Genomic DNA, 26,859 nt, shown 5'->3' with positions numbered 1-26,859 from the left:
AACCCACGTGGCCTTGAGGTAACTTTTAAATGGCACAGCCGGCCAGAACTGCTGATTCATTCAGTGTCCGTTTTATCAGTGACTTAACATGATACGGTCCATGTCCTCCTGGCTTCGAGCCAAACTTGTCACACCTTGCAAGCAAGCAAGTAAAGGAGTAATAGCAGTAGTTTCATTCTGCCTTTGTGTCCTGTCTTTCTCTAAATCTGCTCCTCCCAGCAGAGTTACCAGCATGTCTTTTGAATTCGGACAAGTAATAAAACTGTCTGTGTTTTATATGTGATGGATCACGGCCTCTGTTCACCCACGAGAAGGATGAATTCACTCTCTTATGCTTGCCTGTGCACCTTTTTGTAAATGTCTGTGTGTGTGTGTGTCCAGCGATTTGTGTCCCAGGACTTTCTTCCCCCTGAATACCAGCACCTGGTGTTGACTGGGGCTCGGCTCCGTCCCGGTCTGATGGTAAAATTGCCTCCGTGACCTCTGACCTACCGATTAACCACTAATCACGACAATGGAGTAGAGTGAAGTTGTCCATGCTGACCGGGCGCTGCAGTTCCCTCACTAATGTTTAAGGATAGACTTAAGGGAAACGCAAACTGACCTCTTGTCAGCAGTTTAAGGCAACTTGATTGTGGAGCTTTCATAACACACCAGAAAAAGCAGGGAAGAGTTTGTTCTGTAACACGCATAACCCATGTTACATCTCGTAGGTGCTGCAAACATAGACGTGCATTGCTGAGTTTGCTGCTACCAACCGCAGTGCTTTGTCAAATGGGTTGAGTGTGGCTTGAGTAGTGGTCTTTTCTTTTTTTTAAAAAGTCATTTTAGTGCACTTTTATGGCCTAGGAACTTATCTTGTCCTTTCTCGCTCTCTGTCCTCCACCTCCTCCCCTGATTTTGCATTTTAGGAGAACCAGAAGCTTAGAGAGCAGAACGAGGACCTGAACGGTCAGATCATCAGCCTCAGCCTGCATGAAGCCAAGAATTTGTTTGCCACACAGACCAAGGCTCAGTCTCTAGCTGCTGAGATCGATAATGCCTCCAGAGACCAGGTAAAATCAGTTATGCAGACTTGTAACAAAGAACATGAACACCCCTGCGGCTACAATGTGATTTTTTTATTTTTTATTTTTTATTTTTTTAATATTCTGAGTCTTACTGACAGCTTCCAGACAGGGTTTTATCTCAGTGCTTACAGGTTCCTTAGTTACAGTGAGAAATAGCTGTTTTTCAGGCCATATCACAGCAGTACGATGTTATGCATCTACCTCTGTTTTACAATTAAATCTATATCTGCATAATGAGGAGAGCATTACTATGAGTTATCATATTTCTGTGCAGTTTTTAAAATGTTATTTTCATTCCTTGTTTTCAGAGGAGTTCAGTGCATTAGTTAGATTTTTTTCAACATTGGCATTACTTTTTTGGTTGGTTGGTTAAAAGTTTTATTTTTTCTAAAATTATAATACAGTCAACAGCCACTTTATTAGGTACACCTTGCTAGTGACATTGAAATTGCCTCGATTCTTCGTGGCACAGATTCAACAAGGTGACAGAAACATTCCTCAGATTTTGGTCCATGTTGAAATGATAGCATCACAAAGCTGATGCAGGTTTTTTGCTACATCAAAAAGTTGCCCTAATGGATGCAGATGTGGTAACTGTGGTGGCCATTTGAGTACAGTGAGCTCATTGTCATGTAACTGAATCATAGTAACATTTTTTTTTTCTAATGAATAAACATGTATTGTACATATTTCTCCCTAGTTAATGGAAGCCCTGAAGGAGCAAGAGGAGATCAATTTACGTCTGCGGCAGTACATGGACAAAATCATCCTGAACATCCTGGACCACAACCCCTCCATTCTAGAGATAAAGAACTAGCAGCGACTCAACTGGAATGAGCAGCGTTCCTGATCTTGGGAGAGTGAGGATCATTCCAGTTGTCTGATCAGAGCAGGGTGACCTGAATCGGGGGGGAAAGTGTACAGAAAAACAGAGCCAGTCTTACGTAAACAGACATGCATCGCCCCCTGCTGTTTGTGCCAAGAAGAGCGTCTCTTCAGGATGGTAGAAGGGGATTCTGTGTTGAACAAAAGGGAGTTTTCTCAGCCAGTGATTGTTCACTGACTGGTTATGCTACTGTGACTGTTCTACTCATTTGATCACATTTTTATTCTGTCTATGCTGTGAGCTGGAGTTGAAGTCACAAGATTGATCTCTTGTGAAAACTCCAGGAATATTCAGTGTCCAACGTGCTTTGAAGATTCACTTGATTTAGTACACTGGACATGAAAACTGGAGGAAAAAAAAAGAAAATGTAAACAGCTTTATCCTGAAGCTGTTTGGCATGGCGTAGAGAGGCACAATAAGACAGTAGAGCAACATGACAAGCAGACTTTAAATCCAGAGTGAGACAGGCCAGGCCACTGTTGCCAGTCTCTGAGTGCGTGTGATGACATATTTGGACAAGTATGTGCTGAAAGAAGGTCAAGAAGCGAGGCACAAGTGGTCAGAGAGAGAAAAAGAGTGATGCCCACATTATAAATTGAAGACGATGAATTAAGGAAGAGCGTTGACCCTAAACAGGTGGGGATGTTACATGATAGGCCAGGTATGCTACCAAAAGAGGCTTTTTGTGAAGTCGATGAAGGTACACTGAAAGTGAAATTTCGTTTTTCGTTCACTCTTGCGCACGTCTTCCACGAAACCACACTTCGTACATCAATCAGTCCTAAAGCGGTGAACAGTTTTCACTGAGAAATGGCCCTTAGTTGGTACAGACGAGTCGCTGAGTGTCGCGTTATGGCGCTGAAGCTGCAACCAAGGAGTGTCTTCAAACTGTAACTTCCATGGCTGCTATTTGCTAGCTAAACTTGAGCTTGATAAAAAGTCACTGTTGCTTTGTAATAGACCCCAAATGATGTTGCACAGAAATATAAAGATGTGAATGTACAGCGTGAGGTGGAGTGACTGGTAGCCATTGTAACGTGGTTTACCAAGTTGTCTTTTCATGTTCAGTGACTTGGATACCGGATGTGAGCGTGCACAGGAGACTCACTTTTTGGTACAAAAGACTTGATTTGTCACATTTGCACCTACAGCAGGTTGCAGATTGTAGTTTAAGCCCCAATGACTCTGAAGCCCTCTTAAACTGTAAATATCACGAATGTACGATTCCTTATTAACTTTCTGTGTGGCCAAAAAAGCAGTTTTCCATTGAAACTGGTTAATACATTTGGCAACATGTGTACAGTATTTAGTACTGTTATATGGAGGGCATTGTTTTCAGAGGGGAAACAATTACAATCTCATGTATTATGTAATTATTCTAAACTTGAGTTTTGCTTCCTTGCACAAAAAAAGGTTTTGTTTCCTTTTGCATGGTCACATTTACTTCTGTCTGTGCCTTTTGAGGACATTTTTCGAGGTAATCTCGCTATAGATTTACGCTGTTTTTGGGAAAGTGCGTTTTCTGTCTATGTATGACATTTTCATGACTTGTAAATGTTGTAATTATCTAGTGATAATTTGTATTTTATGTGCCACTCACCAATCTTTTTTCAGATTGATACTGAGAAAACACTTTTATACAGATTAATCAAGAAACTAATTGTTGTTGCTTAGCTGTCCTGTTTGCAGTATAGCACAAGACTGTGACGTATGCAAGCCAGTTTATCTTCTTTTCTTTCCTTTTTTTATATAAACACAGTGAGCAATGATTTTTGAGGTTTTTTTCAAGGTTTTTGTTAGATTCAGTAAGTCCACTGATTTTCAATCAGTTTCAAAGTGGGTTTTTATATATGGTTGTTTACTGTCTTCCTAACTTAAACGGTGACTATTATGAGCAATATTAACTTATTACCTGTACCTGCTGATCTGTGTCCTGTTTTGCATCTTAAATCTTTTCACTTTTAATCCACTTATGCCATTCTTCAAGTAAAAAAACAAAAATTCAAGACACACTGAGCTGTAAAAACTGTCACAAACTCATGGCTTTTAGCTTTCTGTTATTAGGACGATCCGATTGGATGCAGTCATCTTAAATAGCAATAAAAAATGGCTTTGGCAGTGATGTTGTCTCATGAAATTTCTGTTATTTTCATTTGAATTCAGCTATAGTTTCTAAAACATAAACATTGTGCCTAAAGTGTATGCTGCTGCTGTCTTAGCTGCCATTATGTACTTTGCTGTAAATAAAAGTGTTTGCGCTGGCATGAAAATAGTCATGTCGCCAAATGAGAATGTTTTAACTTTAATGTTTTATTTTATGTGTTTGTGTGTATTGTGTATTCTCATATGGGAAATCTTAAAATGCAAGATTTACAACCTTTTGTAAAAGGGCAGCACTGCGCTGTTTAGTTATGTATGGTCAATACCCATGTAAGCCCAGGCATTGAGGGAAAAAAAACCCCAAAAATAATTATTAAATAAATCTTCCTTACAATATTATTTTGGAGCAACGACAGAAAAAACATTTCTATCTGATTTGACTGTGACTGGTGCTTTTATACATGTAGTTTTACCTAATTTGACTAATTACATTACAGTTAATTTAGGTGTTATTAGAGATTTTGCGGATTATAAATGCCAGTTATTGTTTTATGTATTTATTTCATTCATTTATTTATTTGTATACATTAGTTTTATTTTTAGATTTTATTCTTTATCTTCTTTCATTTATATATTTATTTGTACCTGCTCTCGGAGCAGTATTTGTGTACTCTGGCGCCTCCTATCGGCGAACTGCGCAGCTTCATTTGATCAGCTGGGTGCTGCACGCGGCTGGTGTGCCCGACACAGCGGTGCAGGTAAGAGTTAAATTAAAATTAAGCATAATGTGAGTGATGTTTTAAGGTAAACTTGCATGTGAACGCATAACTTGGTGCTTTCCGTGTATGTTATCTGCTCCCTGTTGTTTTCTTCCCACAGGAAGCTCACAAACTTTTAGCAGCCGGCATGACGATAGCTGTTGATAACGGCGCTAAAGTTGTTAGCCCGCTAACAGAAAACAGGGCGCCTACATTCACTGGGGTTAAAAGAGCACAAAGCTAGCTAAGTGTCAGTATGTTTGGTTATTGTTAAGGTAAAATTGTTTACGATTTAAATTATTTGTTTAGTTTTTTTATTAATACCAATGAAAATAACTATTTAACAAAAAAAGTAAGAAAGGTGTTGACTGAAAAGGTTTAGGCTGAAAGTTTAGCTTAATGGACCGCCATTGTTTTCACAGAGACACAGAGCCATTGTTTTCACAGAGACACACCAACTAAATTTCACCAAAAACAATCATTAGTCAGTATATGCACTAGACAAAAAATGAATTGCACAGTTTTAAGTCCTCATTAAAACCATTCCCCAAGTTTAGACTTTTTATATAGTACTGTGCAAAAGCTTTGAGCCACCCCATCTTTTTTTGGTATTGTAAAAGGAAAAATACGGAGCCCCGCAGGGGACATGGGAGGAAAAAAAATTAAGACGGACTTGCGAGATCTCGCAAAACAAACTCGGGATCTCGCAAAAGTTTTAGCCGCATTCTTCCCGTTAGCTCGAAGCTAACGGGAGGTCGAGACCTACTACAGCCGGGTGGAACACCGCTTTCCCGGCACATCGTGCCTCGACCTCCCGGTTGGCTTCGAGCCGGCGTCCGAAGAATGCGGCTAAAAGATTAACTTATTGATATTATTGGCTAAATTTCATATACATAAGTCGAAATTTTCTAACGCAAAACCATCCTTTCGGTGCTTTTTAAATGAAACCAAACAATATGTTAAAACCATACAACATTCTCAAAATCAAAAAGCTGTCAAAACCGTAAACCTATGTTCCCTGTTCAATATTATGTGATTCTATAATAGACTGTGTCTATTTGGCTTTTTTATACGAACCCCCTGACATTGTGTTTGCTATTTTGTATTTGTATTTTGTGCTTTGTCAATAAAAAAAAAAAAAGAAAAAAAGAATGCGGCTAAAAGTTTTGCGAGATCTCGGAAAAGTCCGTCTTAATTTTTTTTTTTCTCCCATGTCCCCTGCGGGGCTCCGTAGAAAAAGAATGAGATGGGTGCAGAGATGTATTGAGCATGTGCAAACATAAATGGAAAAAACAGTATAAGAGGCAAAAACAGGCTTTTTACAATTAATGAAAGTCAATAATGGTATGGATGTCTCTTTTAGACAGATTTTCTTGTAATTTCTTTAAGTGGTCTTCAGGAGTAGTTTTCCAGGCATCCTGAAGGACACCCAAAAGCTTTTGGATGTTGGCTAGCTTTTGTTCCCTCCTCTGACAAATTGATCGCACATTGTTTCAATACTGTTGAGGTCCAAGCTCTGGGAAGGCCAATCCATGACAGATACTGTTTCACTGTGGGTGGGGGGGATTTTTAGTTCCATGTGGCGTTTACTTCATTGGCAGTGTGTTTGGGATTATTGTCATGCTGAAAAATGAAGCTACTGCTAATCAGACGATATCCAGATTTGTCAGCTCAAAGCTGCCTATTCACACTAAAAGTAAATGTTTGTGAATCAGACTTTAATACAGGAAATATGTTTAGAAACGTCACTAAAACCAACAGTCCTTAGTATAAAGGGAAGGAGACTTGTCAGTAATTTACATTTGAAAGTATTGTGTTCTCAGTGTCAGTCACTGTAAGAATTAGATAATCTCTTTGATATGTAAATAACCTGAGGTCTGTTGGTGCCGTTAATGACATGTTTTCATTATTAACTAAAGTCTCTAAAGAAGTCCAAGTATAACATTTGGGTCACTTTTGGTCTAATCACACTCAACTGACACAAATCATGTAAGAAATTCAGCCAATCTCTTCCATCTGTTTCACAGGTGAAGCGATGCCTCAGGCTTGTATGAACTTTGAGCCTAACAGAAGGGGAACCTATCACAACAGCCGTAAAACCAATGATCTGATCAACAACACAGGTTTGGTTAATGGAGCAGTTGTTTACAATGGATGCTCAGCTTCTGCCAGCAGAATCAGTAGGAGCACACCAGCTGGCACACAGCATGGTCCTAAACCCACATACAGGATTAACGATTATTTTAACTATGGCTACAAAGGCAAGAGTACAAAAGCAGCACCCTCAGGGACCCTCAAGAAACAAGGATGCAAAATTCCAGCTCTCTGTGATGCCCCAGCATCTGATGGAAACGGCAGTGAAGATCTCCTGAGTGGTAACTCAGCCAAAGTTAGTGCTCCACCCAGTAACATTGACCAAAAGGTACCAGATCCCAGCCTATCGGCGTCAGGGAAGAAGAAAAGGTGGAGGAGATCGAGACACAAGAAGAGGTGCATCACTTATCTTAATCTTAAAGTTCTCAAGTCCAGCCTATATATACCTATATGTGTTGATTCTACTTAAAATCAACACGTTTTTTTAATGGTTTTGCAGTGGACCATTAATAACAGCCCTAGAGTAGCAAGATTTACTACTGCAGAGGCCCTGAGACAGATAAGTAATACGTAATGCTCAGCTGATGGAGATGAGTCAAGTTTACTCCCTTCTGCATAAAAACAAATACAAACATTTGTGAAAGAATGGGTTGTTCTAAAGACCTCATTAAATCTGAGTGGGGTACTGTAATAGGATGCCACTTTTGTAATAAATCAGTTAAGTTTGTAAAGTTCTTCCCTCATAAATTACGAACCATTGCAACTCAGCCCTGAAGTACAGAACAAGGTGCATAAAAGTCAACTGTAAAGTTTGATGGAGGAGGGATAATGCTATGGGGTTGTTTTTTAGGGTTAGCCAGGGTCCTTTACTTCAAGCAAGGGGGGTTCTCAATTCTATGCTTCCAGATTTATGGGAACAGCCTAGGGAATGCCATTCCAGTGGGACTGTGCACAGAGCGAGGGGGATTCAGATGTGTCCATAGATTGAATATGTGAAATTATAAAAGCTCCTGTAGTGCAGACAATTTCACACTATAATTTTGTATTGGAAACAGTCATTAAAAGTATTCCTGTACAAAAATTATACTCATGAAGTAGAAGAATAAATGCTTTCAGTCCCAACTTGAGTGAAGTTTCAGATGAGACGACAGAAAATTGAATGCTTTAGTTATTATTTTAGATAACTGCTTATCTTGCTGTGAGTAACATGTGAGAGTGATATCAATATTCTTGTGCATATCTGTCTCTTAAATCTCCAGCCAGCACAGTATGAACACTAAAAACATAATAGTTAGGCTCAAATCTGTCTGTAGATTTACACACAGAGACTTAAGGGATATCATTGTGTCCAGGTAAAAAGCATAAATCATTGTGAATCCATTTCACTTGTTTCGGTGCAAATTAAAGTGATAACAGATGCATCGGAGCGACATAAACATGTACATGAGCAGCCCGCTGGAGGTTAATTCTTTGCACAAAGGAGCAGATAACCGTCCTGCTGCCCTTCTATCACCCTGACCAGCTGCTCTTGTATAAACAGCCCATCTTCCCATAACCCTTTAATGCTTGAGACTGAGTGGAGAGATGCATCAAAGCTTCTTCTGGATGTGAAGAATGAGTTGTGCATATTGTACTGAATTATTATATTCAGTGAAAACGTATGGGAATGGTAAATTATTTTTTTCATCTCATTCACATAATGACAGCAAGAATTAAAGCATAAAAATACTCTATAATACTCATAAATATAACTTTATTTGTATAGCATTTTTTTTAAAGCACACAGTTACAGTAATTCCAACATTAATGCTTTTGTGCACACATCAGATGTAAACTGTGGCGAAAAATACTGCCACTAACAACCAGAAATGTATTTCAAATATGTAATTAAGTTCCCTTCCCTCTGATTATGGAACACTTTAATTCAGCGGTCCCCAACCCTCGGACCGGTACCGGGCCGCGAGAGTTGAGGCTCAGGTGTGAAATGTATAGTTTTCAGGGTTTTTATCGGTTTTCAGCGTTATTTCGTTATCGTTTTTATCGTTTACTCGGTTTTCCTTGGTCTTTTCGCATGTGTTATGAATAAATTTTCTTTTTTTCGGTACCGGTACTAGTTTTAGTTTGTTGTATTTATCCGCGACACCTTAAAGGCCGGTCCGTGAAAATATTGTCGGGCATAAACCGGTCCGTGGCGCAAAAAAGGTTGGGGACCGCTGCTTTAATTAACATGAGCCCTCTTGCAGAGACAAAGAAGTCGTCTACCCGGAAATTCTTTCACCCGCACCCATAGAAGCGGAGGAAGACTGGGGAAAAGAGATCCAGGAGGGCACGCGCTCTGACTGGAAAAACATGTGTTTTGGGGTCAGACCTTATGGTAAAGAAAAAAACATTTTCATGACATCTACTCTCTTTACAGTACTGAATTTAAATGTCTTAGTTATTATATACATGCATATGTAATAAGTTATAAATTTATGTTGCTGTAAGGTTGATTACTGAATATATCTTCACCACTGAGGTCAAACAAGGAAATTTTAAAGTTTACCTGATGTGTATTAATAGTAGTAGTAGTCATTACCTTTTCTGTCATAAAGGAAAACTGCTGAAACCAAAGTCCTTAGAGAAGCGAGTCTTGCCACACAGAGCCACTTTGAAATGGCTCATTGCAGTTATAAAGTGTTATCTACATTTCCTTTCATTTAAATGGTCAAATGTGCATAAAAGTGCCAGGATATATACTAAATTAAAAATGAATATTAGAAACAGCAAGTTTCAGTCCTTCAGCATCCTGTTTTCATTGAAGCTGATGTAGGTGTCAGTACTACTTTTAGGATTCAGGCTATGACGTGTGTTGCTGCCTGTTTCAGGTCCAGAAGACGTCCTCCGTTTTGCTTTGCAGGACCTGACACTGAAGCAAAGGGACACAGCGGCCCTGCCCGTGTCAGCCAGTTACACACCAGCGGTGTACCACCCGCACCCCCTGATATGGTCCCGTCACATCATTCCCACTGAGCCAGACCAATTCGCAGACGCTGACTAGTAAGCTGGGCGTATGCCTATATGTTAGAATAATGGTTGATATGAGAATTAACAACATCTGTTTCTAAAATATTTGTTTCATTCTCATTTGGTTTAGTGGAAAACATTAAATTTAACTTTATTGGTAAAAGATTGTGCGGTGGAGTCTAGGTTACCATCTGGTTGTTTTTTATTGTAGGTTCTATTTTATATTTAAAATTCAGGTTTTATATTTGTTTTATATTACAACAAAATACTTTGGATTTTGTGATCTTAAAGGATGGTTTTATTACAACTACTACTTTTAGTTTCATTGCTGCAGTTAGTGCTGTTTCTCACACAGGTCATGCATTTCCTGTTTCGTTTTCATCTTATATTTCCATTCTTTTTCTTGTCTGTGCTAAAAGAGCAAAATACTAGTTTTAACTGTTTCTTTGTGTTTTAAAATGCCTGAAGTTAATACCATGTTGTTATGAGTTGCTCATTTGAGCTGAAAGATCTGTTTAATCTGTTTATAAACACCCCCTGTTCACAGCAAGTACATGAAGTAACTATTTTATTTTGACACTCATGGAATAGTCGATTTAACCAAGAAAGTATGGTTTGATTATGTAATAAGAACGTGATTTTCTGGTTGTTCATATCATTTTTATTACCATAATAAATCACATTTTCTTCTAACTTGTGCTTAAACCCTGCATTTTTTCATCGCCACTGTCAAAAAATGTTATTAAACAAGAAGGCCCACCTTCTTTTCACCATTTAACCACAAACAAATGGATTTGAAACCTTACCATCTGTTGCTACTTAACGGCTCTTTAGAAGCAATAATGGCTTCTGGCCACTAGATGGCAGAGTGGATATAAGATTTTGCATTCTGCTAGTTATTTCCATACACCTCAGGGAGTTCAATGGGTTCATTCCCAAGGACTTGAGAGACAGAGGCATTTACTTGCATAGTGCTCAGCCCATTTCTCCCTGGTGTTGAATTCAGAATGCAATAAGACACTGAGCTGATTATTGCCATTTAGTTGTACTAAATATGTTTACAGATATTTTTATAATCAAATGGGTCCATTTAAAATGTTTTAATATGAAGTAGCAATTAGTAACAAGTAACAATTTTCATAATGCTTTTTTTCTTTAAACACAATAGTAGATCTGAAATGAATCAATCAAAACCTGTTCAAGTGCAGATTTTCAGCTCTAATTCAAGCAGCTGAACAGAAATACTGCCTCAGGTGTTGAGGAATTACCACCATCTATACCCCGTCCCCTATTTTCGGGGACTCAAATGTATTTAGACAAATTAACTTAACAAATATTTTAGATTTCTTTGTTGAGGATCCTTCACAAGTAGTGACTGCCTGAAATTTGGAATTCATAAACATGACCAAGTAATAGGTTTCCTCCTTTGTGATCCTTTGCCAAACCTATACTGAGGCTGTCTTCAGTGTTTGTTTGAAGGATTTTAGGCCATTATGTTTGCTTTAAGCGAGTGGAATGCTGTTCTGTCAGGTTCAGATCAGACCAAATAACAGGTTTCCTCCTTTGTGATGCTTTGCCAGACCTATACAGTGACTGTGTTCAGATGTTGTTTGAGGAGCTTTAGGCTCTTTATGTTTCCACTCAAAGCATTCTGTCAGGGACAGATCAGGTAATTGATTGCAGAATAATCCACTTCCTGAAGTTTAAAATGTCCTGGGTTGCTTTCACTGTATATTTAGTTTCATTGTACATTGTCTGTCTAGTAAACTTTGCTACATTTGTCTGAATTTTACCAGCAGTTATATCCCTAAACACAGAATTCATCCTGTGTCTTCTGTGTTTTAGTGACCCAGTGAAAGGCATACATGACCATGCATCACACTGCCTCTAGTGTGTGTTACAGAGTATGTGTCAGATCATGAGCTGTTAAAAGCATACTCCATACTTTACTCTGGTACGGGCAGATCTTAGCTTCCTCTCTTACAGATATTGTTGGATAAATGGCCTTTCATTTTTTGGTTGTTTGTTCTGCAAAATTGCAGATCTGGCATTGCTGTTCAAAAACCCGAGGAGTGGTTTAAATCTTGTAGTGTTTGAAGCCTTCCCTTTATCTCTTTGTGTTATGTTGTTCAGCAGAGGATGAAACTTGTGAATTTTTTTTTCCCATGGAAAGGATCCTGTGATCATCCTCATTGTTGTCTTCCATAAACAATCAGACTTTATTATGTTGCGATGTGCGAAGCTCATGTGAGCTCTTAATTTTTGTACCTGAATTATTTCTATTGTTTCTCCACATTTTCTCCATTATCTTTTTGGTGGTTTTGAGTTCTTTTGTTTGTTTGTTTTTCTTGTTTGTTTTTTTTTTAATTCTGAGGATGGCTATTCGACTTGCCTTTTACCTGCCTAATTGATTAAAAAATACAATTAAAATCTCCTTGCCTGTTGATAAACAGCTTTTGAATAAATAGTCCATTACATTTGACCACTTAAAATAGAACACTAATAAAGTAAATATTAAAAAAATATAATAACAATCTTTTTTAACCCCTTGAATTAAAGCTCAAATTCCATAGTTCAATAACATCATGCCAAGTTCTGCCGAAACATTTCAATACTTTACACCATGTTATTGCTGACGGAGACTGACCAGTCATTGAGCACAACCTAAATACCAATGAAATGGTCATAAAAGTTTCAGACAGTGTCGAAAATGGGAGAAAGGTGGCCTCAAGTTCTTCAAAATATAGAGATGATTCAGTCTGGATGTGTCACTGTTTCAAAGGTTATTGTGTTCCATGTCTCAACAGAACGGAAAAATTTGCACGTTGTCTCCGTGTCTGTGTAGGTCTACTGGGGACTGTTTGTTTGCTACCTAGGGTTTGTGGCATAGGTTAGATTATTTACTTTAAATTATTTAGTTTTATCATAGATATTTTTAGTTTTAGGTTTTTTTTTAGTTTTTATTATAGATATATTATTTATTTTATTTTGTAAATCTGTGAGCTAATGCAGATGTTTTTCTCACCGCGTCCCTATGATGGCCTCATAATAGCCCTAGAAACTGCTCGAATAGCTTGTAGCCTGCACACACCTGAACAGGATTAAGCGATACAAATTGGATGGATGATTTCCTGATTGTTCATTTTAATCTGTGCTTGTCTCCATCTGTTTGAAGCATTCGTTTCCAGGAAGCTGACCCATTCTGAAAGTCATTTTTAATTTACTGTAGCGATCATCACTCTTTGTAAACTTGGCTAACCCTACAGTGAAAATCCCCTGCAAAGCAGAATTCACATATGTTATTTGTTTGATCATAGACAGTTGATAAACACTTGTGGTCACGAATAGCTGCCTTCTGCAAAAAGAATCCAAAAATCCCAAAACAAACTTGGTGTCACTTTGACAAGATGCTCCTTTTGACATGAAATATGTCACTTTCACTGACTTTACATATGATCTTCTTTTCTAAAAATGTGTTTCTACATTCAAAGTCAACCTAAACGTGCTGGGTCTGTACCCAAAGACATCTGTTACTCATAGTCGTGGTGCTCACTTTTAGCTCTGAGGTGCTGCTTCACATTTGTAACCACCATTTGGCTTTCAAGGGATTTCCCTGAATGCTGAAGTAAGCTGTAATAGTTTTGCATTACCATTTTGAGGGGGTGGCGATGGGAGCTCTAATGTTAAGAAATGGCATGTTTGATAACATGTTGTAATCTCTATGAGGGATTAATACATCTATATGTCCCAGTGGACCCTTTACCACATCCTGTATTTGGACAAATAAGTAGATACAAAGAACCAGCCCTGCCCTGCTTGCCCTCCTACGTCCTCATTGTTGTTCATAATTCATCTGTTTTCATTGTTTTCCTTCCTAGAGTTCATCTTTCAATTGAAACAAATTAGATTGACGTTCAAACACTGCACTCGCAGTTCACTGGCCAGCTCACGATATGGGATAATGATGAATTCTTGCCAGATATCCTCTAATTGTTGTAAAAATGTTCTCATGCTGACATGACTCTGGGAAATCAGCCTGAGGTCTTAACAGCTACATTTCTCATATGTGAATCACCCCCCAGTTATTTCATCTGGATCCGGTGTGACCAGTAATTTAGCATTCATCGTCTTTATTGATCTGGCAACATAATGGTTTGTTAGGCTGGCACATGAAGAGACCCAGGAGGAGACAGGAAGCAAGAATGTGGTCAGTTCAATCCCCTGCAGCTAACTAAAGCAAACACACTGCGGTAGTGGATGGATGTTTGTCACAGTACTGACCATAATACTAAGTCAGGGGTCTGACTTTGATAACCTTGTGTATTTATATTTTTCAGTTATTTACTATATGGTCTTCCCAATGTAATTATAATCAATCAAAGAAATAAAAGAAAAATATTTTCATAAAAAAAAAAAAAGTAAATTATATCATAAGATGGCTATAGACATATCATCATAATAATAACATATAATAATTTGATTATAAATTCTCAAAAGTACATTTATTCCTTGTTCCTTCTCATAAAAGTTTTATATGCTGTCTTTTTTGTTTTCATATACCAATAATCAGATATAATCTGCCTCTTTAACTGATGTTCAGAGTTAAATGTCTTAAACTAGTATTTCAGCTGAATACAAAGGAGCATTCAGATTTCATCAAATACATGTGTACACATTTTAGTCTTCTAGTACAAAACCTTGCACACATTATGTAGAGCTCACTTATCTAAGGAATGTTTGAATACGGAAGTTGATTTTTTTTGTTTTTTTTAAATAGTCACTTACATACAGATGTGTTCCTGTTTGTAAGTAACATTTTCGTGTGTGTGTCTGAAACATGCTGGTTTTGGCTAACGGACATTATTTATTTGCACATCATCTAACCTGATTGTACTCAATTATTGTCCATGTTAATGCAAGCATCCAGCACATTAGCAACATCTGTAAATGACAGAAAATAAGGAAGAGCATATTGAATCAATTTAAGCAACAAATCTGCCAGTCAAAAATATTCATGGATGTACTAATGTTTGTTAATTTAGGCTTTTTCTGCAGGATGAAAATGGAGTATCAATATTTTACAGTATATTGCATTGTATTTGTGAGGTACCTTCCTAGACAGAGGTACTTTTAACTAAGAAATGGAACCAAATATTAAATGTGCAGCATTTTATAACAACATTAGAATAAGTTTTTCAGCTTGCACATCTTTCTTCCTAATCCAAATATTGTTGTTCCACCAGCTGACACAAATTATTCTGTTCCCGTATATATGGTCCCATGTAAACAATCTGTACTATTTGTTCTATCAATAGGATGCAGACCCGCCTTCCTCTACCTCTAAATTACCTCCCACCATGCATGATAAATTGTACAGCCAGTTCAGAAAGGCATCTAACGCTGTATTCTTCCTTTGTGACTCACCTCCAGTCATTGCTTTTTCATCTCGCTTCAGTGTGTCCGGTCATTTTCTGTGCCTTCTCTTGAGTGATCTTGTAATGATGTGTTGGCAAGTAGAGAACGATGCAGTACCGCCAGAACTAACCACTACAAAAACATAAATCGGCAGTTTTCGGGGTGCAGAGATTCCAGTAAATTTGAACAGATACTAGCAGTCAACTAGTTAAAATTGCTTAAAGATGGAAATTTCAAGACCTGTTGGAAAAATATCCTCAGTTACTTGTGATCTGTGCCAGTTTAATTTAATTTGGGATTTTTATTATTTTGGCAGGATTAAATATAATGACTTGTTGGCATTTTTAAACCTCAACTTTAAGGAAATGGTGGATGGCTTTTATGGTTTGTTTTTGACTGTGAGGATGAGAAGACTCTGTTGAGTTTCCCTGTTGTTAGTTTCTGCAAAGCCACTTGTATCGCTCCCAAAGAAGAAGGCTCATAATTTCCTGTCATTGTGACTTGACCCAGTAGGAAGACAGCCAGAGTGCAGAGATCTGGGTGACAGACCATCAAGAAAAAAACCCACACACAGCCTGTGGAAATAGCTGGCAGTAGTGACTGTAAAGGTTGCAATAGCCTGATGACAAAGCACTCTGTTTCTTAACTTTGTGATGAAATAAAAAGGTTCTGCAATGCTCCAGGCAGTCCTTCCAACTAGGTGAGCTTATTACACACTAAATAATTTCAAAGCTTTAACTCTGAGCAAGGTTATTGATGTTTATATTTCAGAACACGGGCTCTGCAATTAAAGTCTTAGCATGTTAATGTTTATTTTTTGGTGGATTGCTCTGAAAGGAGCCATTGCCACATCTGGTGAGCAGAGGAAAGGCTAATGAATTTTGCTGAGTCAGAGTGATTGGAATTTGCATGGACTGAAATCTTCACCATATGGTGAAACTGGAGCACTGCACAAGTGCTGCAAGCCTGCGTCTGGTAAAATCACTTCCTGAGTGTGAAAGTAATGCTTTTGTAGTCCATTCTTGCGGTAACATGATGACTTTTATTGGAGTACAGTTGAGGAAATACGTATGTTTTAACATTAATCCCTCCTGACATGAATTAAGGCAGCATTTGATGGTTATGATGAGGTCCAGTTTGCTTCAGCGTTATCAAAAAAGTCTGTTTAACATCACACGGCAACACTTTTCCACAAAGAATTCGTAGGACAAAAGGAAAATTTGTCAGTGCCATTCACAAACAATATTAGCTTTGTACTTTGAAATGGTCTCTGCTTATAATACACTATTGTATTCTTGTCATGGCCTGCTCTGCTACATAGCAGTATTTAATCTTAAATTCACCGCATTGTAGTTGTTGCTTCAATAGTCACCTTATACTAAAACTGTAAAAATAAGTGAATACTGTTGTTTGAGTAACAGTCTAAGCAAACTGTGGATGAAAACGTGCACGATAATTATCTCTTCAGCAGCTAGTCGAGCTTTGCTTTCAAGGTGCTGGAAAGCTGAAGCTTTATTTAAACGCCAAATGACGCTGACCTTAATGTTCACTCCATTCCTCTGACCCTTACTACCGGTTTTAGGATGAGGTAACTGAACAGCCTGTAATTAGACTGTTATTCATCACTATGCGGGCATCAGTGATTGCCTGCAGTACCGTGCCAGGCCCAGACAGCGGCAGTGTTTGTCAGCCGTGCACCCACTGGCCCTCTGGCATGTTGGGATGCTGGGCTCGTAGTTTGGCTGGCTGCTACACACCGGCCTGTGGCGACCTGTCTGGCTACTCTGCCTACCTGTTTCTCTTCTACTTGTCTGCCTTTATCTGTCTTCTTACCTGTTTGGTAACCTCTTACTGACAGTCCGTCTTGTCTTTTTGACAGACTACTCTCTTAGCTGTCTCCATGGACATCTGCCGTCCAGTTGCAATTTTTTTGCCTTTCCTCCTGCCTGTCAGTATTGCTGCAGAGGCTGCCCAGCTGTCACTCTTTCCTCCTTGCTGCTCTTCTTTTGTCTGTCTATCTGCCCTGCCGCCTGTCTTGTCGTCTGGCTTCCCAACCGGGGGATGTCTGGAAAGGTGCTGGATAACAAGCACCCTGCAGACCGACCACTCACTAGAACAGAGGCGTGGAGAGAAAGAGAGGGGGTAGGAGGTGGCTGTGGCAGATGAAAGGAGAGATAAATGGAGAAAAAGGAGGAGATGAGTAGGGAGGGAGCACACAGAGTTAAAGAGGGTGTGGAGAGCAATCCTGAGAGGCAGAGAATGAGCGAGCACATGAAGATAGACAAGCGTTAAGGAGGAACAGAGGTAGACGACGAAGGCAGGGTGAAGCAGATGGATAGGTGGGAAAGCAGAGCGCAGTGAGTGAAAGCAGTAGTGAGTCGAGGGATCGGGAGACAGACAGACAAGGCATGCTGCTTATTAAGAGGCTTACACACCACGGCTGTTCTGTTATTGAATTAGTGTGCGAGATGTACTGTTAGTCTGAAGAGCAGAACTGTGACTCTATGGGGATTTTACATGCACAAAAACACACATCCTAGCACTCCGTGTCTCTCACATTTTCTCTCACACTCTCTTTTACACATGCACACCCACACAGGCAGTTATCTAGTGTCAGACTCCTGTGCCTCTGCACACAGGCGTTGTGATGAGGCTTGCATCTGAATTACAGATGAGACCATCTAATGTAAAGTGCTGTAGTCAGAGACTCATTTGTATACATAACTTTGACTCTAGTTAATCCCATCAAGACACCCTGGGCCTGTCTTTCTATATAATGCTGTGGTCAAATGCCCTGCTTAAACCCTCTGAACAAATAAACAGGGATACAGGGCATCATCTGAAGCTGTACTCTGAAATGTAAAAATTAGATATGAATCTGTGTAGGATTCAATTAATCAATAAATTTTTTTCTGTCAAGAAAATGTATTCAACAAGCAAAAATGCCCAAAAAATTCTGCTTTCCTACATTTTATAGAAATATACCTTTTTACAGAGGAAGTTTTGGACCGTCTTCAATGAAGGTCCTCAGTTTTTGTTTACTGAGGTTTCATTTACTTCAGACCATCTGGCCAAAGGACCAGTGAGCTTATGCAATAGCAGGGTGTCCATTGTCCATTCCTCCATCCATCTGTTACTACACAGTTTACAAGAATTGCTTGTCCTTAATCTTAAGTGCGTTGGACCAGTGAAATTTTCCTTGTCTGTCAATGTAAAGAAGCCCACACTGTCCTGTAGTTAAAAAAAAAAAAAAAATTAATTCACAGACATCTCTATAGTTGATAGGTTGCTCTTTTTCTCCATTTAATTATTTACCGATTGCTTAATTACTTTGGTGTAGTCTCAATGGCCATGGGGGAAGTCTTTATCAGTAGAAAAAGTTGAAAACCTTACAGCTAAAACTCCAACAGTGGGGCAGATTAGAGCCTTGCTGGGCCTATTCTGTCAACTTTGTCTTATGTTCGACCCTCCTGTCTTACAATAACCTGCAAATTGCGTTAAGTCTTGACCCAGATGAACTACTGCTTCATTGACATTCTGGTTGTTTATCAAAAAAAAACCCACCTTTTTTTTTGGTTATTTTGTTTTTTGGCAGATAAATGACTACCGCCCAGCAGCACTCACCCCCATCATCACAAAGTACTTAGAGCAGCTGGTCCTAGCACACTTCAAATCCTGTCTCCCCCCCACCCTGGACCCCCACCAATTCGCATACCACCAGAACAGGAGCACAGAGGATGCAGTCTCCATCGCACTGCACTCTGTCCTCTCACACCTGGACAACAACAACACCTAAGTCAGAATGCTGTTTATAGACTTCAGTTCAGCATTCAATACAATCCACCCCTCACAACTCATCAGGAAACTGACAGACCTGGCCATCAGTTCCCTCATATGCAAATGGTTACTGGACTTCCTGACCAACCGCCCCCAACATGTCCGGCTGGATAACCGCTGCTCATCTACAATCACAATGAACACTGGTGTACCACAAGGCTGTGTGATGAGCCCTTTCCTCTACTCCCTCTTCACCCACGAATGCAGACCTGCTGATGGTTCCAACACCATCATTACATTTCCAGCTTCAAGTTCCTGGAAGTTCACATCTCCGGGGATCTCATCTGGACGACCAACTGCTCCAAGCTGGTCAAGAAGGCTCACCAGCGCCTCTTCTTCTTGAGGACTCTGAGGAAGAACCACCTGTCCTCAGACATCCTGGTGAACTTCTATCGCTGCACCATCGAGAGCATTCTGACCAACTGTATAACAGTCTGTATGGGAACTGCTCTGCCTCGGACCGGAAGGCGTTGCAGAGGGTTGTGAAAACTGCCCAACGCATCGCCGGAGCACCACTTCCTGCCATAAAGGACATCTACAGGAAGCGGTGTCTGAAAAGGGCTGGGAAAATCATCAAAGACCCCAGTCACCCATCACATGGACTCTTCACCCTCCTGCCCTCTGGGAGGCGCTACAGGAGCCTCCGGACTAAGACCACCAGGTACCGGAACAGCTTCTTCCCCACAGCTGTCAGACTCCTGAACTCTGCTTCCTGACATCTGACCCACACACACCCACAGCCACCTACACACACAATGGACAACTGTACCCTCATACACACAATAATAACATGGACTGAACAACCACTCTCAACCACTAGCACTTTATATAGCCTCTGTAGAAATTATCCACATATCTCACTTACCTTAACTGCACTACTGTATAATTCTGTGTAAATAATCATTCTGTACAATACGATAATTTTTAAATCTACAACTGTTTATAACCTGCATAGTTCACATTTCTGTATAGCTGTATATCTCATATTTCTGTATAGTTTTTCATATTTATATCCTGTACATAGCTTGTACTCACTACAGCCTGTACATACTTATAGTTATAGCATATTCATAACATACTTCATACCGTGTACATTATAACATACCATAATAGACCCATTTCTGTAATATACTCACATATCTATATTATTGCTAATATATATTTGTAATATATCTATATCATGGCTAAAGCACTTCTGGATGGATGCAAACTGCATTTCGTTGCCTTGTACCTGTGACATGTGCAATGACAATAAAGTTGAATTCTATTCTATTCTATAAATTACTATTTAAAAAATAAAGTAGAGATGAGACAATTCAATTCAATTTTATTTATACAGCACCAAATCACAACAACTGTCGCCTCAAGGTGCTTTGTACAGTACAATAGATCCTACAATAGTACATACAGAGAAAAACCCAACAATCATATGACCCCCTATGTGCAAGCACTTTGGCAAAACTGGGAAAGAAAAACTCCCTTTTAACAGGAAGAAACCTCCGGCAGAACCAGGCTCAGGGAGGGGCGGCCATCTGCTGCGACCGGTTGGGGTGAAGGAAGATAGGATAAAACGAGTAGGAGGAGCAGGATTTTGGATGCAACCCAATTCTGGATTTAACAGGGAGCTGATGAAGAGAAGCCAATATAGGAGAAATACGCTCTCTCTTTCTAGTCCCTGTCAGTACTCTTGCTGTAGCATTTTGGATTAACTGAAGGCTTTTCAGGGAGTTTTTAGGACATCCTGATAATAATGAATTACAGTAGTCCAGCCTAGAAGTAATAAATAATACATGAATACATGTATATGTACTAGTATTTCAGCATCACTCTGGGACAGGATGCTTCTAATTTTAGAGAGATTGCGCAGTGGAAGAAAGCAGTTCTACATATTTGCTTAATATGTGCATTGAAGGACATATCCAGGTCAAAAATGACTCCAAGGTTCCTCACAGTGTTACCGGAGGCAAAGGTAACACTGTGGTTTTAAGACATTCCTGCAGTTTAACTATTTGGTGTGTGTTATCTGGCTTCATGGATAGATAGAGATGGGTGTCATCTGCATAGCAGTGAAAATGTATACTATGTCTTCTAATGATACTGCCTAAGGGAAGCATGTATAATGTAAACAGAATTGGTCCTAGCACTGAACCCTGTGGAACTCCATAATTAACTTCAGCATGTGAAGAAGACTCCATTTACAAACTGGACAAATTGGACTCTATTAGATGGATATGATACAAACCACTGCAGCACAGTACCTGTAATGCACACAGCATGCTCTAATCGTTCTAATAGAATATTATGGTCAACAGTATCAAACGCTGCACTGAGGTGTTTCAGGACAAGCACAGAGATGAGTCCACTGTCAGAGGCCATAAGAAGATCATTTGTAACCTTCACTAAAGCTGCGTCTGTGCTGTGATGAGCTCTGAAACCTGACTGAAACTCTTAAAAATAAAATTTCATTTGTGAAGAAACACCCTTCAACCATCTTATGAGTGTTAATGTTAAATACTTTGTCCACTAGAAAGCACTCTACAACTTTCGTGTTGGCAGCGTATTTGGAATGCCACAAACATGAAAACGTGATCCAAAACAGATTTTGCCAGAACATAAACGAGTAATCCACGACAACAGAAAAATTATTATTTTTAGACTTTCAGAGCACACAAAAAATGTGTGGCATATGTTTTTATCTTTTGTGATTTTAAAAATACAGATCCACTGATACAGAAGCTTTTTACTTCACCAAATATCGGTGTTGGCCTTTAAAATTCTATATCGGTCAGGCTTTGCTTATGATTAAGGAAAAGAGGTTAGCTGCGGGTCACTGACCGGTCTTTTGGATCAGTTGCACAATGACTGCCAGCAATTTTCCTCTACTAGTCAGGGATTACTCATTTCTCGTGAGTTGCTGGCTGTTGCTTGGTGGTCACCAGCTGATGTCTAGACCTGTGGGACTGGGCCCTAAGCTAGTAATTTCATGATGTTTCATGAGTCTTTTATATGAGTGTACAGTAGATGTAGGTAAAAAAACAGGTGGTTTTTTTCATTGAAATTTCTCACAGATATTTAAACTGAACTCCCTCTGCCTTTCAGTGGAGTGATCACTCAAAGTCTTAGCCTACATGCTATTTTGCTGAGCTTGTAATTTTATGTGTGTGCGTGCATCGACGAGTGAACTGGAAAGGAGGGGAGCAGCAGGGGGATTTTGTATCACCGTCTACGTGTCTTTGATCATCAGGGAAGAACCCAAAGTCTTCATTTTCTACATTGCTCTGTGAAGCAGTAAGAGGAGTTGCAACTAGCTAGCTTGCACCTCCCACACCCATTTCTACAATACACAGACTCTGTGCATCATACATCACACAGGAATCTGCCCTTTTAAAGATGAATTACATCCACTTTCCTGTCTCTGCCTCTCCCTTCTTCTAATGCACACAGGAACAGGCTAATACATGATCAGGGCCAAGGTTCTTCAACTTTTCTGCCATCCATTCAGAAAAATAACCCCTGTTTTTTTTGTTCCACCAATCTTACTCCCTCGTCTGTCTCAGGCCATGTGTTCTCTTTCCATGCCTTTTGTAGCTGTGGTCATTGGAGCCATCTTTGCAGCTGTATCTACAGTCATAACCAACTTTCCGAAGGGGAAGGCCCATCAGACAGCACATAACAAAGGAATGTGACCTCACTGTCACAGCTGATAGAGTTATCTGTGGCCTTGTGTGTTGCAGTGGCTGGTGGTGAATTTCAGCTGTTTGCGACTTGATTAGATTTCAGGTAGTCTTTCAATACAAGCTTGGTATACTGTGGAGGTTCTCACATTGAGTGATCCCTCCCCATGACCTACAGTGTAATATATTTCTTTACTCTTGGGCTAAAGTCAAATACTGTGTGGCAGTGTCATGATGGCTACAAAAATGCTTTTATTTGGATATGAGAGGCCACATCCTTCATTTGTACAGGAGCTACAGGATTCCTTTGAAGTTTTAAGAAGTATTAAAGTTTATTTCTTTAGAAAGAACAAAACTAAAATTGAGTATAACATTAGTGCAGACAGGCTGTAAATTCAGTCACAGTCCCTTAAAATCAACTATCTCAGTGCCAGGTGATGGATCAGCTGATGCCCTTTTATTGGCATTTGGCAAATATCATGCAGTGCACACTATTTAACATGCTTCAGCCTGCTGGCAATTGTTCTCTATCTGCAAGCTGCTTTGAGGCCCACCTCCACCCCAGCTCCTCCTCTCTTTGCTATCGGATGATTTGCTATCTGAATTCTTTGCTGGGGTCTTGCTGCTGTGCTCTCTGCCTCTGCCAATCCATGTATCCACATGAAAGTATGGAAAGGTGTGAGAGACTCCTCAAATATAAATGACTGCAAATGGAAATTAATCATGTTTTTTGTCTTTAGTGGCCCAACTGAAGCGAATCAATTGTCTTAAATAGTATACCGGTATGTTACTTTGTGGATTTTGGGTTACATTTGATTTCACATAGCATGTTATTTACACTGTCATAAACAAAAGAGAGCAAAGGAAGCTTGCAAGAATGGGAAATACAAACCTAATGGCACATGACTCCAAGATGAACTATACCAGGAACAGCTCGAGACAACTTCCAAGATGTGCCAAAAGAACATGGGCTTTTCACTGACTGCTACACTGAGGACTGAAGTATTGGGGGTTCTGCAAATGATAACTCTGCACAAGTCAACAGGCATCCTTCACACACTTTTCAAGGCAATGTTTCCTGCCTTAGAACATGTAAGACTTTCCCTGTGACAGAGCTAAAAGACAATGCATTAGGTCTGAAATTGTTTGTCTGTTGTAAAGTAATAGTTGTTCTTAGTTTTAGTCTTTAAATGATTAATTTAATTTTTGAAAAAAGTATATTGCACATATTGAAAGCAGCCGGTTGTTGAGGTGGTCTGGGCATCTGATTAGGATGCCTCCTGGGCGAAGTGTTCTGAGCACGTCTCTCTCGGCCTGCCTGGGGAGGTGGAGGAGGTGACTGGGGAAGGGAGGAAAAAACGGTGGAAAAGGGGTGCTTAGGCTGCTGCCCTTGTGACCCAGCTCTGGATAAGCAGTAGAAAAATGGGTGGACGGATGTATAGCGCTTGCTACTTTTGCTACTACTGTGAATTAAAACAGTGGCTGTTGGCACGCCATGCATGCAAGTTTTAAGTCTGACTTGGTCGCTTCTTTCAGGATCATACACATAGGAGTGTAAAGATGTGATCACGGTTTTATGGTTTATCAAGTCTGTCACTTATGTCTCTTTATGAAGCAATCAGGAAAGTAATTTTGAAGTTAAAGTCCTAATATTGATTCATATGTCATTTTAGCAACATATATTATTGTGCGCTCTCAAGAAATTACTTGTAGTTTCGGCTTGGTGTCCATTAACGTTGTCAAGTGAGGCTTATGTATGACGTTTATATATCTCCTTAGGACAAGCTCCAAAGTTTCCATGTTTCTTCCTTTAGCTCCAGATGCATGATGTCATCCTTTTCAAGTTCTGAGGCACATTAAAAAGTGCTCGCATTAGATCCGGCTCTAAAAGTACCAGATCTTAAAGGGTTAACATACATGCACAACTCTCTAAAGGCTCACTTTGGTTAATCAAAACCATTCTTTCATTATGTGCTGTATAAATCACTTTGTAGCCGTCTGTCAGCAAAGTATACAAAGAGGAATAGGATCCCCCACATAGTAATTAACGTGGATATGGTTTGACATAAACCCCTGTCAAAGATCTCTCTTAACACTGATGGAAAACAGAGCTGTCTGCCTCTGAATTTTTGGCACAGCGTGAGCAGAAAAGTGGGCATCTTGTGGAACGACACCTCTGTGCCTGTGGCATTGTAACCTGGCACCAGCTGCAGAGAGATGGCAGCAGGATGGCAGTGTAGCAGGCAGACAAACAGAGGGAGCGGGCACTGTATCCAGGACAAGCAAGGTCGCCGCCAGGTTGATTGAGTGCTTGTAGGCGTAGGTGACCTCCTTCGCTTCCCCTTAGTGGCAGAAGACAGGAGAATGAGGGGAGGATGAAGCAGGAGAGGAGAGGAGGGAGCTAAGATTTTGTATTGCTGCTGTCTGTCCCACTTTCACCCTCCCCTCTCTCACACTTTCTCTTTCTCTCACCATCTCTGTCCCTGTTGTCACACAGACACACTCTTTATTCCCATACACTTACATATTTACACACTACAACGGAGTATACTCCCATACACACTTTTCAAGGCATTCACGCATACAGCGTTCATGCTTGTTGTACTTTGGTGTGTCTGCCACACCACATATAAACACACTGGACCTTGACCGTGTTCATTGCATAGCATCGAAGCGACGCCCTATAATTTAGAGCTTATGTTAAGTTAATCTGTTACTTTCTCTTTGTGTGTGCCACTACATTCAATGCAGCCAACTGCAGCTTTTATAAAAGCCATATTATTGTGCATTAGCGCAGCCGTGGTTGGCACACAGCATTGATCATTTGACAATCGCTTTGACAGACGAGCAGGTTAGTGAGTCAGCGGGCATGCACGCACGTCCGTGTGTGTCAAGTGGATCTGCCACTGAAATGTAACAGACAGGCTTAAAACCTGGCCGTCATATGCAAACCTGAAAAGCACAGCGGGGCTGAGAAGTCTAGAGCAGAGAGGAAGTGGAGGTGGAAAATGGAGATTTAAAGTAATAGTTTAGGAGATATGCTAATTGGCCCCTACAGCTACACCTGTAGGGTAAATATAAAGAAATAGGTTGCAGCCAATTAGCTCAGCTACACCTCTGTATATATTGATATAATGGTGGTGCTCTTATTAAATATGGCCAAAGTTTTAAATATTGAGGTTGGAGTATGTACAGGTAATTGCCATGAGCCAAAAGCTTAGGCTTCAGACTGCTCTAAACACTCCTTTTTGGACAGTTTTTTTGAGTGGGATGGGATAAACTAAATATATCAGGAACACACCTCTTACTGTGTACAGAGCTCCATTCACCTGCTGTTCAACCTTGTGTTTCCGAGGGGCAGCCAATGATAAGAATGCTGACTTAGAGGGGAAGGGGGAGTGGAGCTAAAATGTCTTGTTTTAGACAGTGTGTACACTTTGGAGCTGCACTGAGGCCCAGTAAATCATGCAAAACTACTCTAGAAGAGTCCAAGAATATGAATATGGTGCTGAAGCATAGTAGGTCCCCTTTAAAGACCTGAAACAACTTGTCCGAAAGTAACATATTCTTGGCTGTGGTGCAGTTAAATTTCACCAGTTTCCCTGAAACCTCACTGTGAAAACGAGACTAGATCTAAGTGCTCATCATCTCATGGTTGAAGCTTCTTATTGGGTTTAAAGATGTCAGTAGCATCAAAGCTACCGTTTGTTCCATGGCAGTAAAGCAAATTGGCATATCTCCCCAAGTTTTTCCTTAAACAGAGCAGCAGTTGTTCACAATGTTTTTTTGTTTTTGCATTGAGTTCTTTACACACACCCCAACCTCCCGGACTCTTTCTTCATTTAACATTTGAATCCTTAGTTGTCTGTCTTTGTGCCTTTGCTCAGGTATGTGTCTCTTCCGTCCATTCCCCTTTTCCACCGTTTTCTCCAGTGTTTGTTCCTTCAGTCTCTAGAATAAGCTTTTTAAAATTCCCCGTGCTCCTCAATGGCCTCCAATACCGTTTAAATGTGTTTTGC

General features: G+C 39.9%; 2 protein-coding genes across 2 annotated transcripts in view; both read left to right on the top strand.

Annotated features, from left to right (window-relative positions):
* Window positions 1-4,326, top strand: part of rab11fip4b (RAB11 family interacting protein 4 (class II) b) — a 30,230-nt gene extending 25,904 nt beyond the window's left edge. Inside the window, exons 12-13 of the mRNA XM_080880901.1 lie at window positions 912-1,055; window positions 1,771-4,326. Of these exons, the coding sequence (XP_080737027.1) occupies window positions 912-1,055; window positions 1,771-1,887 (261 nt within the window). The 3' untranslated portion in view covers window positions 1,888-4,326. The remainder of the gene's footprint in view (window positions 1-911; window positions 1,056-1,770) is intronic.
* Window positions 4,327-4,757: 431 nt separating this feature from the next.
* On the top strand, window positions 4,758-10,607 carry LOC308396118 (uncharacterized protein). The gene is made up of 4 exons (XM_080881216.1): window positions 4,758-4,814; window positions 6,842-7,304; window positions 9,152-9,282; window positions 9,776-10,607. Exons 2-4 carry the CDS (start codon window positions 6,850-6,852, stop codon window positions 9,946-9,948), a joined length of 759 nt encoding a protein of 252 aa, XP_080737342.1. The 5' UTR covers window positions 4,758-4,814; window positions 6,842-6,849; the 3' UTR covers window positions 9,949-10,607.
* The last annotated feature ends 16,252 nt before the right edge of the window (window positions 10,608-26,859 follow it).

Source organism: Rhamphochromis sp. 'chilingali', assembly GCF_963969265.1.
Source record: "Rhamphochromis sp. 'chilingali' genome assembly, chromosome: 4".
Taxonomy (NCBI): Eukaryota; Metazoa; Chordata; class Actinopteri; order Cichliformes; family Cichlidae; genus Rhamphochromis; species Rhamphochromis sp. 'chilingali'.
This window is presented reverse-complemented; position numbering and strand designations above follow the sequence as displayed.

Excerpts from the sequence above, each read along its gene's own strand:
- LOC308396118 (XM_080881216.1), top strand. The coding sequence starts at position 6,850 with ATGCCTCAGGCTTGTATGAACTTTGAGCCTAACAGAAGGGGAACCTAT. Across the intron at positions 7,305-9,151 it reads AGATCGAGACACAAGAAGAG|AGACAAAGAAGTCGTCTACC; the intron begins GTGCATCACTTA and ends GCCCTCTTGCAG. Across the intron at positions 9,283-9,775 it reads TTTTGGGGTCAGACCTTATG|GTCCAGAAGACGTCCTCCGT; the intron begins GTAAAGAAAAAA and ends TGCCTGTTTCAG.